Here is a 19,781-nt window from a genome sequence, read left to right as displayed (position 1 = left end):
AGTGATTAAAATGAATGTTTCCAGGCTGTTGGATTAGCAGGGAAAATAAGAAATTTCAAAGGCTTTTCTTTGCAAGATTTGTGGTGCTTGTGGCAGAGTCCTTGTTGGAGGCTGCCAAGAAAGAACTGAGCATCTAAATATTATGGTGATGAAAATGGAGTTTATTTTCCCTTTGCAAGTTTGCATTCGTGCCAAAAAGCGATTTTACTTTAAATCCTTTACTTTAATCTTGCAGCGGGTCTTGCTGCAGGAAATATTTCAAGTGAATAACAGATCTGTGCAGTTTACTGTTTGGTGGAATAAAGTGCTTGAAGTCTCTACGTTATTTAGCACTATGTAAATATTTTTGCTTTTTGGGATGTCACAGTAATACAGGTTTTCTTCTCAGAAACCTGTGATGTGTCTCTGGTTTCTCCTTGGATTATACAGGGGGAAAAATAACTGATGCAATAGTGGCTTTATTAGCACTGTCCTGTGGTTCAGACCTCTCAAACCTCCCTCCATGGACCTCAAAGCTGTTCTTAAGTGACTCACCTGCAATATGTAGAATGTTGTTTCTTATTTTCTAAGTCTTTTCATTGCATAATGTCCTTTTTTTGGTGCATTACACAGTTTATCCTTGAATAGGAAGTGGAATATTTAGGCTTGCAGTTTTCTGTCATTTCAAAAAGAGAAGCGGCAGCAGATCCCATACATCACTTTTTCCCGGTCTCTCTCCAGCGGAGCCTGCTGATGCCAGCGTTTTCAGCGTGAGCCGAGTGCGTTTGCTCGGGTTTCTGTTTCCATTGCACCATCAGGGGGTTAACGTTTTCCTATACCGCATGAATGGGAGTTTGTACAAACACCAGCGGGCAGAGTTTTGTTTGGGAGGTTTCAGTCCTGCAGTCTGTGTCGGTAGTCACCAATCCTGCCAGCCCAGGGGTTTCGTCCGTGCTTAAGCCCTGCTGGTTTCATTCTGCAAAGAAACCCAAGCTGTCCTGTCAGACCCTGGTGTGCGTACGCACCCAGGATTCTGTGTCTGGGCAGAACTTTAAGCAAGCTGCGAGGACAGGAGGAAGGAATCCTCTGTTTTCAGCAACCTGGGTAGCTCAATGCATTTAGTCAGCCCACAAACTCCAGCAGGTTGTGGTGGCTCTGCTCACACTCTGTTACTGGGCAAGGAGTGCATAGCATCCCTTGTGATCGTTAGGAAGGTAATGGGGAAAGATCCTTGGTTCCCAGTCCCGATTTCTTCCACTGATGCCAGGATGATGTTAGTAGACCGTGGACCCTCCAGCTGAGATGATGATGGTGTGTCTGGTGAGGGGGGCCAGGGTGAAGCAGCCCTCCTGGCTGAACCCGCTGCTGCGCAGGTGCAGGCATGGAGCAAACACTAAGGAGATTTTACCTGCTTTCCTCTGGAAGGACAGGGCTGATGTCCTCCAAAGCATCTTTAATGATGAACGCAGATATGGTGCTCCACCCTCCCTGTGATTTGCATGTGAGCATCCTCTTTAACGGCTACAATAAATGAATGCTAATGGTTTCAGCTGTCTAGGTGGTTACAGTTTCATGGGAAGGGTTTTTTAGTCTTAATAGGAATGAAAGTTTCTTGTGTTAAAAGAAACTGAAGACTTGATTCCAGACTGAATATGAGCATTTTGACTTAGGACTTGAAGACATCTGCTGTGGTCACATCGAGTGAGGCTGGGAGGGAGAGGCTTGCTGGTGTTCCCTGGGATGTGCCTTTACCTCCTCTCCATGTATTTGGGATAACAAGTCCCGTGGAATGAGATAATTGTATTGGTTCTGACTTCAGACAGTGGAAAGGAGACCTGCGAGTGTTGGGATGCCTTAGGACAGGCTGGGGGCAGAGAACATGGAAGAGAACAGGCAGTGAGCTGAGCTGGTCCTCCTGATGGAGGAGAGCAGGCTCCCTCCTTTGAAAGGGGGAATACACATGAAAGCTGGGTGGGAAACAGACCCATTTCTGACTGAGATGCGCCTAAAGCTTTGTGTGAAGAGCTGTTCTCACGAGCAGTGGACCTGTGCTGGGAGAAGACCTTCCAGAACAGCAGATGAAGCTCTCATGGCTGAAGGGAAGAGGTTACTTCCAGAGATTTCTATCTCCAAAGCATCCTTTCAGTTTAGCTCAAATTATTACCCAAAGCAGCCTGTCTGAGTTGTAAGCATGAAAGCATCAATGCCACTTTGAGTAATGACCTAATCAGAACCTAGATCTTAATATGCTTTTTGGCTCATCTTTATGAAGCCAAGTTATTTCAGTTGTTTACAGCTGGGTGTACTTTTTTCCATGGCTTGGCATTCTGTCTTGCCTCCCAGCAGTTTGTTTACTGATATTGGCCTTGTTAATGCCAGTTGGCATTTTCCTTTTCACTTGAGGGCTGACAGAAGCACCTTTGAAGCCCTTGAAGAATTAGTTGCCTTGGGAAGTTTTCATGCTGTAACATATGGCTTTTTTAAAGTTTTTGATCATTAGCTGAGTTCACCACAATCATCTTCATAATGCCATTAATAAAGGTTTCTTAACCATCCTCTTGGGCACTTAGGAGGTTGTGCAATACCTCAGGAAAAACATTACAAAACACAAATAATCACAGCATGTAAACGGAAACGCGGATAGTCTGGAAAGGTCTGAACATTGAAGCCTGAAGGTAGTTAGGAATTAGAGCTTTATTCAAACCCACGTTTCAGTGTTTAAAAAAAAAAAACAAACAACAACCGAAGCCCCATATCATCAATCAAAACATAAAGGAAGTGCTTTTTTAATTGCTATTTTTGTTGCATAATAGTCAAGCACTGTCTACTGAACCGCTACAGCGACTCTTCAGTTCTGTAAACCTGAAAACCTGGAGGGTGTTGCGTGATACCCATTCCACTCAAAAAAATGTATTTTCTGCTAAAACCCTGAATTGTCAGTACATCTGGAAAAATGTGTGTGTGAGAGCAAAGAGGAAAGTATCCCCTGAGAAGTGATGGATTTCCCTGCTGTCTCTGGTTATTGGTGGAAACTGCCATGTGGTGGTTGAGGAATGAGCGTGTACTCAGATTAGGTTTGTATTATTGGTGGTTTTATGGCAGTTTCGCCTTCCACGTAGTCATCTGTGCCCATTGGTGATTTGATCTGAGCTAAGAAAAGGAAACTGTTGGAACGGGTCCAGAGGAGGCCATGGAGATGATCTGAGGTCTGGAGCCCGTCTGCTCTGAGGCCAGGCTGAGAGAGTTGGGGTGGTTCAGCCTGGAGAAGAGAAGGCTGCGGGAAGACCTCGGAGCAGCTTCCAGTGATGAAAGGGGCTCCGGGAAGGCTGGGGAGGGACTTTTTATAAGGGCCTGGAGTGATAGGATGATGGGGAATGGCTTTAAATTGGAAGGGGGAAGATTTAGATTGGATGTTAGGAGGAGATTCTTCACGATGAAGGTGGGGAGGCCCTGGCCCAGGTTGCCCAGAGCAGTGGTGGCTGCTCCATCCCTGGAGGAGTTCCAGGCCAGGTTGGATGGGGCTTTGATCACCCTGATCCAGTGGGAAGTATCCCTGCCCGTGGCAGGAGGGTTGAACTGGATGGGCTTTGAGGTGCCTTCTAAACCAAAACGTTCTGTGATTCTGTAACCTTTTACACGGCAGTTGTTCCGTAGAGGAAACAGAAGTGCACATCTCAGCTCCACCTGCTCTCAGTAATCCCAAAGAGTGATTAGTTCTGGTGAGCATCGAATTCAGTTTGGTCTCCTGATTTTTTCCCCAGCGTGCTTTTTCTCAGTGAAAGAAGAAGCTTTTGTCATAGTAATTCTTTTACTCTAGTCTTCAGATTTTCTGCTGTCACAGAATAATAAAGCCCAGTTGGTGGGGGTGTTGTAGTTAGCATTCATCAATGAATCTGTCTGAGTGGTACCTTGACTTCTGTCTGTTTGCTTTACAAAGGTATGTTTTCCATTTAAGTGGGCAGTTGTTCAAGAGCTGTTGCAAAACCCTGTTACACAATGCACAAATTCCTGATGCATAAGCGAGGGGCAGGCGTGGCGAGCTGCTGCTGCTGCTGCTGCAAGCTTTTTAGGTCAGTATGCCACGAATCAGTATTTATTATCTAACTTTTTCAGAGCTTGAAATTTTGACCTTTTAACTCTGCAGCAGCGTTTGGGACTACGCAAAGAGGCAAATTGTATGACAAGTACTGTCAGCTCTTGAATTCTGGGCATTCATAGCCGAAGCAAAGGCGGCTCTGAGCCGAAACATTAGCAGTCTGGCCATGTACTGCTCGGGCATACTTTCTCCTCCTGAATAGTTGCGAAGAAAGATTGAAGGCATGAAAAAAGCTGTGTGTTTCCTGCGCAGTCCCCTCATCCGTGGGAGCGCTCTTTTTCAAGGGCAGGATGTGACCTTTGGATGTTCACAGCATTGTAGCCAAAATGAATGATTTTATAAGCAGAGATCAAAAAGTAGATTGATGGACACAGTAGTGCCCTGCGGCGTTTTGTCCCAACATCGCCTTAATCCAAGCTGATAATCTGTCAAAGCTCCTATTTGATGTGAGTGAGCGCTTCCAAAGTACAGCGCTCATTCTCCTGCCCATTTACTGAACCCCTCTTACAGTTGTCAGCTCTATAGCGATGATGTGGTTCATTTGATACTGGGTGTTTCTAATGAGGGGAACATAAATCTTTAGGTAAATTGATGTTTGTCAGTTAGCCCTTGTGCCTTTCTGGTGTTAGAGTGCAAGGAAAATAGTGTATGCATGAATCACAGAAAGCATGGAATGCTTTTGAGGAAAGCAGTAGGTTGAGCACATGGGTTTCCTGATCGATATTCCTGCTCCATAAAGAAGATGAACATCTTGGAGCCGTGATCTGAAACTGCATAGCGGATTTTGTGGTTACTGCGATGGCTGCTGCTCATGATTGCATTTAAAAGCCCTTGAAGTGCTTCACAGGAAAGTGTAAATCATAGAATAGTTTTAGTTGGAAGGGGTCTTAAAGCCCATCCAGTTCCACCCCCTGCCACGGGCAGGGACACCTCCCACTGGCTCAGGGGCTCCAAGCCCCATCCAACCTGGCCTGGAACCCCTCCAGGGATGGGGCACCACCACTGCTCTGGGCAACCTGGGCCAGGGTCTCACCATCCTCATGGTGAAGAAATTCTTCCTTATGTCCAGTCTAACTGTGCCCCTCTCCAGTTTATCCCCATTCCCCCTCGTCCTATCCCCACAAGCCTTTGTAAACAGCCCCTCCTCAGCTTTCTTGTAGCCCTTTCAGGTCCTGGAACAAATGGGAACCGACTTCTTCTTGAGTGACCGAGTAGTGTTTGGGTTGCACATCCACGCAGCTCACAAGGGCAGTATGTGCTCGGTGGCTTTGGTAAGTCACCTTAAGACAGTTGTTCACCCCTGCATCAAACCAGTATCTCGTTAGTATTAAAAGCAGCAATGTTTTGCTCCCGAGTCGTTCATCTGACTCTCCTGCCATGGGGTTTTGCCTCCAGTATGTTCTTAAAAATGTGCTTAGTTTTCCAGTCTGTTTTCAGCTGATTAAGGTCATTTGGGTATGAGCATTAAGATGATTTTATAGGACAGTCCTGTGTCTCCTAGAGTTCTGCAAATAAACTGTCCTGTGGCAGCACCCACAAGCTGCTTACTGCTTTAATCTCGGGCAGATTTAGAAGCCAAATGGCCAGGAGGGATGGGGGCAGCACAGTGCCTTAATGCTCATCTGAAAGTCAACTACAGATCTGGCTTGTGCCTCCAGAGAGCGAGATGGATGCAGCAGATAAAATGGGGAGGCTGGTGAAAACAAAGGGTGTTCCTTGCCTCTGGGGAAGTACAGAAGAACTCTTTGGGGTGCTCTAGTTTCTTAGTTGCTCCCAATTTCAGTTTTGCCCCTGAGCTGCATGAGAAGGGGAAGCTGTGTCAGAGTTGTGAGTTTCTTCCAGAGGTTTTTACACATCTGATAGCGCAGACAACTTTCCCAGTGGCCACAATGGGTGTTTGATATCTATTTGCATTTGAAAATCCCACTGCCCTCTCTTGAATCCTCAGTGACCATGAGCTTTTGTGTTACAGCACTGCCCAGGAATGCAGGGCTTTGCAGCCCCATTGTTTGCGTGTTCCTATCTATTTTATCGCCTTGAGGGTGGTTCAATAACTCCAGAGCACGTGTGATCCACTCCTCTCTGGAGCTGGTGGACCTCAGGCAGTCCCAGTGGACGCCTCGGGTATAGCCTTGCAGAGCAGATGTGATGCGGGCACATAGGACCGTGCTGTCCTGGGCATTTTACAAATGCAGCAGCATGAGGCTTGAAGAATCACTAAGCAGAGGAACAGAGCCCATTTGTTTTATCTGAGAAGACCATGCAAGCTAAATAGACCATCCAGAAAATAAGGTGAGAGCAGTAGTGGAGGCGTTGAAGCTCAAGATGCCTTTCACGAAGGGAAGAGCAGGACAGCGTAGGTGTGGACTGAACCCCATGACTCTCCAGCGTCTCTGCCCCAGGAGCTGCTGGGTGGGACGTGCTGAACCGGGGGTTGCCCACGTGCAGGGTCTGTGGCCACAGTTACGCCGCTGCCCCGTGGCCTCATCACCCGCGCTTGAAACAAGACGGTTTTGTGGCCCCTTCTGTCGCAGTGATAAAGAGTGCTGCCTCTTCTGAGCAAAGAAGGAAGTCTAGGGGCAAGGGTTGTGCTGCAGATGGCTTTTAAGGAGAAGAACTATATTCACTTGGAGCTTTTTTTAATTCAGGTGTTTTGCAATGCCCCGTCTGCTATCACTTGAAGAACTCATGACATGTTTTCTGTTTCTATTTCAGGCCAAGAACTTCCTAACAGCCTGCGGCACAAATACAACTTTATTGCAGATGTGGTGGAGAAGATAGCTCCTGCCGTGGTTCACATCGAATTGTTTCGCAAGTAAACAACGTGCCCAGTTGTGATTTTTGTGTTCTTGAAAAAGCTCCCAGTGTGCCAGGCATGGTGATTGGTGCTCTGTGATAGCAGAGAGGCTTTTGAGATGATAAATATTTGTCATGCCTAAGAATTAAAGATAATTTAAGAGTTCTACAAAAAAGAAAGGAGTTAAACTAATGCACGTGCATTATCCGTTAATGATAGCAAGTATAGCAGCAGGTCTCCTGCAACGTTAGAACCCACCATGCTGTCTTTGTCTGTATTTTATTTGGAGTGATGTGTGGTGCTTCAACTTTTTGCAGGAATAAATGTTTGTTTCCTGTATCTTTTAGACTTCCTTATTCGAAGAGAGAGATCCCTGTTGCCAGTGGGTCAGGGTTCATCGTCTCGGAAGATGGACTGATAGTGACAAACGCCCACGTCGTCACCAACAAAAACCGGGTGAAGGTGGAGCTGAAGAATGGGGAAACATATGAAGCTAAAATTAAAGATGTTGATGAAAAAGCTGACATTGCACTAATTAAAATAGATTCTCAGGTGAGTCATTGAAAGCAAGACATTTTATTCCTCTTAATTTGGTATCCTCCTGTCCAAAAGTTATAGCTCGTTTCTGTGCTTGGAGGAAAGGCTGATATTGTTGTAGTGTGAGTTATGCAGAGTCTTCGAGTAAGGTAGATCCACGCTTTTGAAGGCCAAGTTTGAGGTTGATAGTGGTTGTTTTTATCACTGTCTAGCATAGGATAAGCAAGTACTGAGCACTTTTGTATGCACCCTCAAAATAAAACCCAGCATCATTTACTGGATGGTTTACACACACGTTTGCCTTCTCGGAGAAGAAATGGGAGTTGTTCTCCTGTGGTTGGTAGAGGGATGTATTAGTCTTTCTTCTGTGCTTACGCTGAAGCCACAAATTGCTTTTAGATCCCCCCATGAAGTGCTGTGCTACACTGATGTAGATACTAAAATGGAAAATAACTCAGGAAACATCTGAAATGTGCAAGTTAAAGCCAACTTGAAAGGATGTTCTTATGCTGCAAGTGGTTTTCAGAACAAATGGGAGTGCGGCTTCCCATCCGTACTCTTCCTCCATCTCAAACAAGGCTGTCAGCATCTTTCTGCCCCTGCAACAGCAGAAAAGCCATCATGCAGTTCTGCATGTGTCGGCAGCGTAGCACAAGTGGAATGTTGTGTCAAAATCCTGTGTGATGTAGATGCATTTAGCTGCACGTGACTGCTTGGAGTGCTGTTTCCCTTGTTTGAACTGTTAGTTAACGACCTCCAAATTTAACAACGAGAACATTTCATTTGAAACACATGACTCAAAAACGTGTAGATCTTGCAGTGTTGTTTCAGTTCAGGCCCATTCCCCAGCTGGGTCAGGGGTGTTTGTGCCAGAGTTCATGACTAAATCTGACGTCTGATGCGAAACTCTTGGATGACCCAAGATGTGAAGTGCTCCTGCTGCTCCCTCACCACCTTTAGCACTTAAACACTCTCTTTTTTTCTCATTTAAAAGCTTCTTAACGGCAACATAGCAAAAAACATTTGCAACACCAGGAATGGGGTTTGCCGTGTTGTTTTTTCCCGTGTTTTCCTGAGGCAACCTATTTACAGTGAACCAGTCCATTATTTTCTCATTTTTATATTGGAATAAGCAAAAGCAGATGTGCAGTAACAAAGCAAGGCGAAAGATCCCTGCAAATCATTGAGAATTTAGATGATGTAAGAGATGAAGTTCTTTCTTTTGAATAAATTATTTGAAGGTGACATAAAGATGCAGAGATTTTTTTCCCCTTCTGTTTCTCCGTGGCGTGTTCTGTCAGGAAGTGAGGGGAAAAAGTGCTCTCTGGTGAGGAACAGAGGTGGGCTTGAAGGATGAGGTTAGGCTGTCAGCCGGGAGCCCTAAAACTGTTCAGACTTTGCAGCACTTTGCATGCTGTTTTTCTTCAAGTTGTGAACAGTAGCCAAAGACGTGACTAGAACTGAGCGCAGTAGGGGAAGTGAAAGAGGGAGGTAAAATCTGGGCACCTTGAAGGATGAACCATTTCCTGGATTTAAATTCTTCTCCATGCAAAACCATATTGCAGTCAATAAGGAAAAGAAATGTCTGAGTTCTTCTAATGCTAAAATATGCTTATTTTTACAGCCTATAAAAGAGAGAAACTGAATTTCTGGTGTCCACAGTGAGACACAGCAGTTTGCTCAGGTGTTGAAAGTAGGGAGAGAGATTGGAGTCGTAGAATCATAGAATGGTTTGGATTGGAAGGGACCTCAAAGCCCATCCAGTCCCACCCCCTGCCATGGGCAGGGACACCTCCCACTGGATCAGGGGCTCCAAGCCCCATCCAACCTGGCCTGGAACCCCTCCAGGGATGGGGCAGCCCCCACTGCTTTGGGCACCCTGGGCCTGGGCCTCCCCTCCATCACAGAGTGAGTCGCGTGGTAACGGTGAGTGCAGTGTAACTGTGCTTCCTCATGTAGACGGCCTGGAGAAGGCAGCAGAACTAGAACGGAACGGTACAGTTTCAGACAATTTTGGTAGGAACATGCCAATTTTCTAACCTCCCCAGAACCATTTGGGCTTCGTCAGCCTGAAACCCAAAGCAGTGGAAAGCGGAGGTGGTTTTGCCCCTTTCACCCGTGGGAACTGTATTCTTCCCCCCAGGAATGATCTCCGTGTCAGGTGCCTATGGTTCGGCGACAAGTGTAGAAGGGGCAAGTGTGGTGCATGGCTTTATGTTGAGGTGTGTTTTCTTCCTACACCCCTACAAACCAGCCACTGACTCTGACATAGCACCGGTGTCACGGAAAACATGCCAGGGGCTGCAGATTTTTGTTCCTCGGTGTGACCAGTTACTGGCGTCTGCATCCCAGCAGGACTTGGCATCTGAGGATACAGCAGTCTTGGGGTTGTGAGTGATCTCTAATTTGCGGTGATAGTTCAGTCCATTCGTTTAAGGTTTTTCCTGCCCTCTACTAATGACCACTTAAGGCTGACACTTTTAAATCAACAAGGCCGCTGCCCTCCTTCCTCTGGCGGTTTCGGGAGGCAATGCAGGCTCTGTGTCCTTGTGGTCAGAGAGGATTTGCTTTTTTTCCCGTGTGTACAAACTGGAGGAAGCACTAAAGCAAACTTTCCTGTTTATGTATCAATATTTTAATAGCCTGCATTTTGGAAAACCAAGCTATTTGCATACCAGATGTACGTGGCTTTCCTAAAATGCTATTTCATACTTTGATGTCTGTCTTCCTCTTGAGTGCCTGAGGAAGCCCACAGATTGGTTCCAGAAGTCCTCAGGACCCATAGAGATGAAATAGCTTGTAAAAAGCTTGCTTGGTAGCTCCTGGTTGCCCATCAGTTGAGGCAGCAGCGGTTTCCTGCCGCTGTCAGCTCGTCGCAGCCCTCCCTGCAGGGACGATGCGTGGTCCGGCTCCGCGCGCAGCAGCTGCTCCCACACCTCCAGTGCGGCCCTGCCAGCTCCAGGTTATTTTATTTTAAGGGAGAACAGCAACGTCCTGCCAGGTAACTGAAATCCTGGTGACACAGCAAAACAACGCATAGTGCTTTTTACTTTTTTTTCCTGCAAGCTTCCCAGGCTCCGTATTTGGATAAGGAGCCCCAGTTTTGTTTTTCTAACTATAGATGAAATACTTTTGGAGACTCGTAATGCATTCAGCTTGGGCTTTTCGTTTTCTTTGGCATTTTGTCAAGCAGTTTCTGGATTGTAGATGACACTCGACATTTTTATATGCTCATGTCCTGTGTTTTTATTTTGCCATAACATATTCTAGGAGTTAAATAGTTTCATTAATGAGAACAGCAGTGCAATTCCCAGGGAAGTTACATGTTTTGCCAGTTACTTACAGCAGAATTAGCATTCCGTATGAGCATCTGCTTCTTTTACCCCTAAAAATAAAAAGCAAGAAGGAAATCTGTTGCTGTTTAAAACCAATCAAATGTTTCTCTCCATCAGTTTATTGAACTACCTCCTGCAAATTCCTGATCTTCTTGAATGAAGGGGATTGCAGAGCAGAGAAATGGTTTGCTTATTTCATGGATGTGAAGGAATTCCAGCCCAAACCCCTGCTGGCTGTGGGTATCCGTCTCTTGGCTTTTGTTTGCCCATGGCACTGGCTGTGCCCAGTGGGGGTTACATGCTGCTGCCTCTTTTAGTCTCGGAGCCGATTAGAGAAGGCTCTGCTTACCGTTAGGTTGCTAATGGACATCAGGAGAAGATCTGGCTCCTCGCTGCTGCTGCTGTTCCCTATTCTTGTCCCCGGTGCTGGGCTGCTGCCTCCCATCCCGGGGACAGCCTCACCGTATCGTTGGGTGACGCCATTCCGTGTGGTGGTGTACAGCTCTCCATCTCGTGGGAGTTATGTTTATCCAAGGTTTGAGTCAAATCCATGCATAATAACGCGTGAAGCCCTTGGGGATGAGAAAGGCTTAAAATATTAACACTAATTAACGGCTCCTTCTCCAGCTGCGTGTAAACAGTGAGTCATGTGCTACTTATGGTTTTGCATGTTTAGTCCTATTTCTGTGTACTTGCAGAATGCCTACTTGCAGATTTGTTTTATTGAGTAAACACGGATCCCAGCAGAGCCCCAAGGCTCCATGGAATGAGAAATGGAGGGAGGAGGGGAAGGAAAGACGTTATGCGTTGCCCAGGGTCATGCTGTGAGTCACCGGGAAAGCTGGGTGGTTCTGCTCCCTCTTCATTGTGCTGCAAGGCACGCTCCTTTGCCTGGGATTTTAATTAACTGTGGTGGCAAATCTATAGGTAACTGAAGAGAATCACGGGTTGCAGCAGTAGCTGCATCGTCCAGATGACCATCAAGCATTACATAAAAATTGAAGAGTGTCCCTTTATTAAGTGTAGCAGTTGAGCGTCCTAGACCTGAGCACTTAAACCTGGTTTGCAGGGACTGCCTTAATGTCCTAGGCATGAGCTTGTGAGGTGTGAGGGCATGGGCAGGGGGTTCTAATACAATTCCGGTCTCAACCACTGCTGGAAGTACTTGTCCTGTGCTCCTCCTGTGGACCACGTAAGAACATAGAATCATGGAGTGCTTTGGGTTGGAAGGGACCTTAAAGCCCATCCAGTTCCACCCCCTGCCATGGGGAGGGACACCTCCCACTGGATCAGGAGGCTCAAAGCCCCATCCAACCTGGCCTGGAACCCCTCCATGCAGTCACCTGATGCCCTGGAATTTGATTTGGTTTATACTGGTTTCATTGCAAAGCCACCTCTGCAATTTAAATGCGTGCTTGGGGTTTGTTTTTATAAAAGAAGGGTTAGTTCTGAATGTGGCAAAGCTATTTTCAAGCTTTTTAGAAAGAGGACCCCAAATTTAAAACAACTACAGTGCATGTGCTCATCACGACCAGTTCTTCATGGCATTTACTTGCAGAGGCGCTGGTGCCTGTTTGGATGCGGTGCTGTCAGTGTGCACTGCACAACGCTGCTAAATTGTAACGGATAGTACTTCAAGCAGTATGCAAACCCTGCTGTCTTTCATTTACGACATACTCTTCCAGACCTAGGAGCTCTTTTCCAGTGTGCTCAGCATCCTCCTTGTTCTTTCAGTGCGATAGGTACTGGCGGTCCTTCCCTCCTATGGCATGGGGCTATATAGCAGGTAACAGTTGATCCTATTGCTTAACAGAATATGACAATTCAAATGTATTGTTCATGTCTGTAGTTATCTCAGGATAGTGTATTTTTGCACAAGGCTGTATCTTTTCGTGAACCACGATGCTTAAAGAACACAATTTCCAAAGCTCTGTTTCGTAATATGTGCAGAGCAAGGCGATTTTCATGATTGATTTTGTGTTCCTAGCGCAGGGAAAGGTAGCCAAACTCTTTCCAGAAGGCATGTTGGATCACACAGCCACCCCAGACAGCGCTGGACTTTGAACTGAAGCCTAGCTGGTATGGGCACAGGCTTGAAAACTCAGCACAATCAGAAGTAATTGTGTTAGTCAGAGATTGTTCATGGTTTTTCTGTCTGCTGCCAAATGCGATTTTTGGCTTTGTGACTGTTTTTATAACTCAGGAACGCTGTCTAAATGTTTAAGTTTTTACACGACCAGGCTTTTTTTCTTTTTTTGTATTAGTGAAAAAAAAAAGCTTTCTCATTTCTTTTGCTTGTATGTGCTTCATTTGCTGATAAATGTCCTCTTTCTCTAGAAAGTACCCGTTTTCAGTGCACAAGGACACAGGCAAAAGTCACTTCTTATCTTGTTTTGTTTTAAAATAAGGAGGAGCAGTGCCAAAAAGAGATGTTCCTCTTGACCAGTGACATCTTGAAAACACGTGCACCGTAAGCTTAAGGCATCTGTTGGGCGGAGGAAGGGCCCGGGCGCTCCCTCTGTCCAAACAACAGCCAGCTGGGGCTGTTTGTGCCGCACAGGCTGCGTGCTTCCCAGCACAGCTCACTGGGCTCGGGGCTGAGCGCTGCGGTTCTGAGCTGCTCAGCGCTGTCGCCTTGGGATGCTGCTGCTTCTCTGCCGTGCTGCAAACCTGATGGGGAAACTGAGCATCGCCACTGCATCCTTCTCGGAGCTAAACCACAGCCGTGGCTGTGGCACCGGGACGGACCACGGATAATAGAAGGGCATCGCTGGCCCTGAAAACTTTCCTCTGCAAGATAATTAGAAAGGGAAAAGTTTTTTCCTTACTGTACTGCCTGTTACATTGCTTTTCCAATTGATTCTGTTTAACAAGCAGTGGGTTAATTATTTTCATACTGTCTGGAGACTAAAGGAGAAGTTTCCGTAAAGCATCTTCTCCTGTCTGGGATTTGGCAGTGAGTTTTATTGAAACAATCTGTTCATCTGAGTGAAATTTGAGCGGTGGAATCATTGCAAAGGATACGCAGGACCAGGCTTGTGAAATATTAAAACCATAACTTCTATATTTGTAGCAGCATATAGTGGTGACTGATGTCCTTCGTTTCTTATTTGCTGCTTCACAGACACTGTGCATCTCCTGGGACATTTGAAATAGAACTATGGGTGAAAAATAAAGTGATGAGCATTTGGGTCAGTTTATATTGGGAATTTTGTCCCTAAGGGTGGGTTATCAATACAGGCTTTTCCATCGCTGGTGATAAGACCTCTACAGAGCTATCCCTTGATTTCCAATTTAAACACAAAATGTTTTCCCTTTTTGCCCAAATTTAGTAAGGATTCAGCTTCCATTAACTTCTGGAACCAAATGATCACCGAGTTTGGAGTCTGTACAAATGATCAGGGCATACTAAATATTGTTGTCTTTGCTACATGAGCCCACGATGCTTAGCTCTGATCCCACCAAGAACAGACACGGGTGTCTGTGTGCTTTGGAACAGGTACAGGATGGAAGAGGCACCTTTGCAAGTTTTCCAGGAGTGCATTACAAGGAAAGGTATCGAGCCAGTTTTTAGCTCAGTTTTAGGTACACAGCTCAAGAAGACCTTGAAGGTGCCCTGTTTGTTAATTGACTGTTATCTGCTCTTGGAAGTTGGTTTGCATTAATCTCTGCTTCTAGAATCATTGGCCTGTGTTTAAGGTTTAATGCCTTTTTCTTCTTGGAGCCAGGCTTGTTGAGCAAAAGGAGGACTTTTAAAGTGGGGCAAGCTTGGAGGAAAGCTGTGTTAAAGTTGGATTGGTCAAACAAGAATGCTTCCCTTCGGACTTTGGTTTGATGTAGGGTTCAGTAACCTTCTAATCCTCCAAATCCTTAAGCCAAAATTTGTTCATGTCTAGGTGCATTGATGCTAATAGAAATAGTTTAGTGCCGTGGTAAGATATGTGTGAGTCAGGGTCATTTGGACAAGAGATTAAACATAAAAGGAGGAAAAAACATTTAACATCACTGAAAAGGTAGAAGCTGATTTTTAAAAATGTGCAGCCAGGGGCAGTGGAGCGCAGTGTGTGTTTTCCAGACGGGATAAATAAAGGCAAAGTATTTATTGGAAATAAGCTGTGTTTCAGAACACCTTCTTTAATGACTTGGGGAGTAGGAGGCCTTAAGAACGTCCCAGCTCTGTTCTGTTTGCTGAGGAGTGGCTATTGGTCCAGTTTGAATCATCCACTATCCAGTCAGTTTGGTTCTTGTGCAAATACATGTCCTGGAGAACAGATATCCGTTCCCTTGATCCAACCTTCCCTCCCGTTTTGTTTTTAATTGCTGTAAATTGCAGTGATCTCTCTTGATGCTAGGTTTGTGTCTTAGCGGGAATGTCTTCAATAGCATGATAGGTAATGTGTTTAGAGATAAGATCTTGGAAGGAAAGTACAATGGTATCTCCAACTGTCATAACAGAGACATCCCGTGAAGTCTTAAATCCTAAATCTTCAGAAGAAGACATCAGTGTATGTATGTAGGAGGCAAGATAATTGTTGAGAAGAGGTATTCCATTGAAAAAATAGTAAGATTAAACATTAGCTGGTGTCTTCTGAGCATATAAAATGCTTTTAACTCCACCTGTGTATGTGTGGTAGACTTTGACTGTTGCTTTCATGATCTTCAGGGTTCTCTCTTAAACAATATAGTGTTTTTCCTCAGGCAGCTGTTGGGTAATTATTTCAAGAAGCTGTTGGGAACAGCTTATTTCTGGTATCATCAGATGTTTCCTTTGTACTTGCATAAATATTCCTTTGGTCTTTTAATTGTTTTGGATTTAATGGGTACCTGTTGTGGAAAAAGCAATCCTACGAGTACAAAGAGCCCACCCTTCAGAGCAGAAGCTCATTTGAGATGTTTCCGTACTGAGCTGCATGGAAAATTCAAAGAAAACAGAGAGCAAAATCCCCAAGGGATAAAACTCTCTTTTCCCCCTCTGCTCCATTAATGTATTCATATTTCTCTAGAACTCGTTCTACCGGTGTAGCAGTGTCTCGACAACGTCTGAACTATGCTTCATTCTTCTTGTCCATCTCTTTTCCTTTGCAGGGTAAATTGCCGGTTCTTCTGCTGGGTCAGTCCGCAGACTTGAGGCCGGGAGAATTCGTGGTCGCGATTGGGAGTCCGTTTTCCCTGCAAAACACCGTGACGACGGGGATCGTCAGTACCACTCAGCGCGGGGGGAAGGAGCTGGGGCTCCGCAACTCTGATATGGACTACATCCAGACAGACGCCATCATCAACGTAGGTCCCACGGCCCCTTCAGCTCTTCGATTTCTTGAATAGTTCCTTTGAAAACTTCCCAGTGTTGCAGTTAAGAGCAGTGAGCGTAACTGACTCTTTTATCCGTGTAAATACAGGCATCTGTGGCGCAGCAGCACTCGGTTGTTATTTAACCCCCCCCAAGGAACCGCACCAAGTACAATATCTGCCTTCACTTCAAAATCCTTACAGATTACGAGAGAGGAGGCAGTGTTCTCTGGTGAATAAGTATCTTTTCAAAAGCCAGCATGTTTTCCAGAAAGCAGCCAAGCTTAGTTTAAGGATCCGAGTTTGTTTCTGCAGTAAGGCAAAACAATAGGTTTTGTACTTCTACTGTTGCCCTTGTAAGAAATCCTCACTAACAGCTCCCAGAGCTGTCCTAAAACCTTCTGTTAAAGCAAAAGAAAAACTTTGGCTTCCCTAATGTGCTCTGGCAAGAGAAGAAGGACCAGGCCTTTGCAAAACTAAGCTGAAAGGGGGGATGTTAAGTGAGTTAATTTGTCGAATGTTCAGACTGTCCTGTTGCACTTAGTTAACAGACAATGAAAAAATCACTACAGAAATATCTCAGAAGTGTCTTTGATGTTTTGCTTGCCGCGAATGAAGAGGTAGATATTAAAGCACATTTTTGCCATGTGTTTCTTTTCAGTATGGAAACTCTGGAGGACCCCTAGTAAATCTGGTAAGAATTTCTTTTAAGTTCGCTTAATGTCAAGTGTATTACTTTTTAGTTTAAAAACACGTCACAAACCCCCACCCAAACCAACCAACCAACAAAGCTCTGCGCTAGAACTGTGATTCACAGCTTTTGCTATCTGGCTGACTACACAAAATTCCTATGGTTCTTACTAATCATTTGCCTGCATTTGTGTTGGATAATCACAAGATGTACTTGGATTTCAATATTTAAGGTCTTTACAGTTTGCATAGTTTTGGGCAAGTGTACTGCCCAATCTTTTCTGCCCGTGCCTTGCAAGAAGTAAAAAGCCCATTCTGAAGCTGTGGCATTGCGCTCACTGTGTACCGTGCAGCCGGGAAGAGTTTTTTGCATTAAAACTGAAACTCAGTTTAATGCTTCAAAATCGCATCCGTCTCTTTATTTTGAATTGCACTGAGGAGGTAGAAAAACCCACAACGGTTGGGATAAAAGGGTTTGTTTGCTGATGTTGCGGCGTGCAGTCAGAGCTGACCTTGCAGCTGTGGGTAAGAGGGAAGGACAGAATGAGTTGTGAAACCCAGCTGCAGGCTGAGAGCTCAGGTGCGGCTCCTCAGCGAGGGACAGCGCGGGACAGGCGAGAGAGCTGGGCAGGGCTTCTGCCTTGGGAGTCGGCAATTATCTTTCACCCTACTCACAGGACAATTTCAGTACCTCCAGTGGAAAACTGGTAGCTGGGTGGGTTTATTTGGGATAGATCAGGGATGGGAGCTACTGGGACTGCAGAGATGTTTTATCTTAAATTCTCTGGAGTCACATTACTGGGAAAAGCTTAAGGTTTTGCAGAAATCCCGTTTTCCTTTTTATTATTCTGCACTATTTCCTCAGAACCAGTTGGCGCCATGCTTCATGAGGTGCCTGCTGAGATAAGCAGACCGAAATGGGCTGTAGAGTATGCTGCTTGTCTGCTGGAAGGAGGAGAGCTGCCCAATTCCAGTCTCGATTCTGGCAGTAGCAATATGAATATCCACATCAGCTCTCCAAAACCTAGGGTTTTTTATCAATAAATGCAGAGGAATTGCACTTAAAGAAACCATTTAATAAATTGAAAACCAGCTATGAAATGCACCATCTGGATTTATCTTTGTGGTTACTTGGAAGAAACCATCTACTTCTCTTCATGGTGTTTCACGTTTGCTAATAACAATTTCTTATTTCTCCAGGATGGTGAAGTCATAGGAATCAACACATTAAAAGTTACAGCAGGCATCTCGTTTGCTATCCCGTCAGATAAAATCAAGAAGTTCCTAACTGAATCCCATGACAGACAAGCTAAAGGTACCGTAACTCACCACTTTGAAAGAAAAATATGTGAAAAGAGCAATAAACCAGAAAGTCAACAGTTTTGGTATAAGCAATTAATCAAGACCTGTTTTTCTCTTGTAGGAAAAGCTATAACAAAAAAGAAATACATTGGCATTCGAATGATGTCTCTAACTCCTAGGTAAGTAAAACCTGTGGTTCCTCACCTTTCCCAAGCGCTGTCACTGCGTGCAGTTGAATAAAGCTCCTGATCTGCAGAAAGAGCCACGAGGATGCGCCAGCAGCGCCTGCCTCTGTAGGTGCTGGTGGCAGCTTCCAGCCCGGTTTTACTGCCTTTTCCTCCGATTCTGCTACATGCATGGTTGAACTCTCCTGTAGATGCCTGTATGAGCTCGTTTCTAAAGAACTCCCTGGCTTTTTCTTTTCCTTAGCACTTCTGAAGGGAAGAGCTAGAAGTCATTAATTTGTCCCAGGGCTCTCTTAGTGTTGTCACCATCTGTCCTGTGCTGTCCTGTTGGTCGAGGAGGAAACAAAACAGTGAATTGTCAGGAATCCCAGCAGCTCCATGCCTATCTCAATTTCTATAAAATTCTTTTTGTTAAATAATTCACTTAATGTAAAGTGAATCTTTTGTGTGGGCTTGGGTATTCATACTCAGACCAGAACAAACCTGTGAGCAGGGCATTCTACATCCCAGAGGAATAACCAGCATTTTCCCACACGCAGGACCAGAGGTCGAATGAAGCATTGAAAACTGAAGGGCTCTTGAGGTGTTCAGGATCTGCTGGTTCTAAGGGAATAACAAAGATTTGAAACGTTTTAACTCTGATCATCTGCATCTATTGAAATGATTGCCTTTACCAGAAACAGGCTTTAACAAGCTGCCTGCGTGCAAGAAGTGCTGTAATTCTTCAAAGGCTTTTATGGGTTAAAATTATAATCTTTAAGGTCCATACTCAAAATGAATTGTGCAGTGTCACAGCAACATGTGTCAGATGCCTCAGCTGGAGAATGTTGAGTAAACTAAGCAAAAATGCATGATTTTCACCCCTCATCTCGTCCAAATGTTTTTTGTTGCTGTTTTTTTTCATTTTCCAGCAAAGCTAGAGAGCTGAAGGATCATCATAAAGACTTCCCTGATGTTGTCTCTGGGGCCTATGTTATTGAAGTCATTCCAGAAACACCAGCTGAAGCGTAAGTTGAACTACTTTGCTCTCAAAACCGCTGCCACTGACTGAAGGGGGTAATGATGGAGAATGTTCCCTGCTTCACTGGCTGGCTTGATTAACCTAAATTAACAAAATTACTACCATCTGATAGCTATTAAGTTGTCTGCTGGCAATCTGGTTGTGGTTTCAGTCGGGTCCCTGGTGGGTAATATTGTGAACGTATCGGGGCATTGCAGTGAAGCCCTGTCAGCGTTCCTAGCTCAAAGGGCAAGGATTCAATGGGCGGGAACACTCTGTTTTCCTTTTTCCTAGTGTGTGCTTCCAAGACTTCTGTTGTATCGATGCCAGTGCTGAATAAAGCCCTTTGCTTGCATGTGCTCCCCACAGCCCTGCTGGTCCCTCCTGTAAGAGAGCTGGGGGAAAACTTGGCTTCCACCTCATGAAGAGGTGTCCATCTCGGCCCAAGCATGGCAAACCCACCAGCTCTCCTGGCGTGCTTCTTTCTGGGGTGAAATCCTCTCACAGCATGAGATACCCTTCCATGCAAGAGCTTTGTCGGGGTCACGTTACTGGGAGGAGCTTTTGGGTTTGG

At 45.3% G+C, this 19,781-nt stretch overlaps 1 protein-coding gene across 1 annotated transcript in view; it reads left to right on the top strand.

Annotated features, from left to right (window-relative positions):
- Positions 1-19,781, top strand: part of HTRA1 (HtrA serine peptidase 1) — a 34,500-nt gene that overhangs the window by 10,808 nt on the left and 3,911 nt on the right. Inside the window, exons 2-8 of the mRNA XM_054071130.1 lie at positions 6,791-6,890; positions 7,220-7,424; positions 15,830-16,024; positions 16,692-16,724; positions 17,921-18,035; positions 18,144-18,201; positions 19,119-19,214. Of these exons, the coding sequence (XP_053927105.1) occupies positions 6,791-6,890; positions 7,220-7,424; positions 15,830-16,024; positions 16,692-16,724; positions 17,921-18,035; positions 18,144-18,201; positions 19,119-19,214 (802 nt within the window). The remainder of the gene's footprint in view (positions 1-6,790; positions 6,891-7,219; positions 7,425-15,829; positions 16,025-16,691; positions 16,725-17,920; positions 18,036-18,143; positions 18,202-19,118; positions 19,215-19,781) is intronic.

The sequence above is a fragment of the Cuculus canorus genome, chromosome 7, assembly GCF_017976375.1.
Source record: "Cuculus canorus isolate bCucCan1 chromosome 7, bCucCan1.pri, whole genome shotgun sequence".
Lineage (NCBI taxonomy): Eukaryota > Metazoa > Chordata > Aves > Cuculiformes > Cuculidae > Cuculus > Cuculus canorus.
This window is presented reverse-complemented; position numbering and strand designations above follow the sequence as displayed.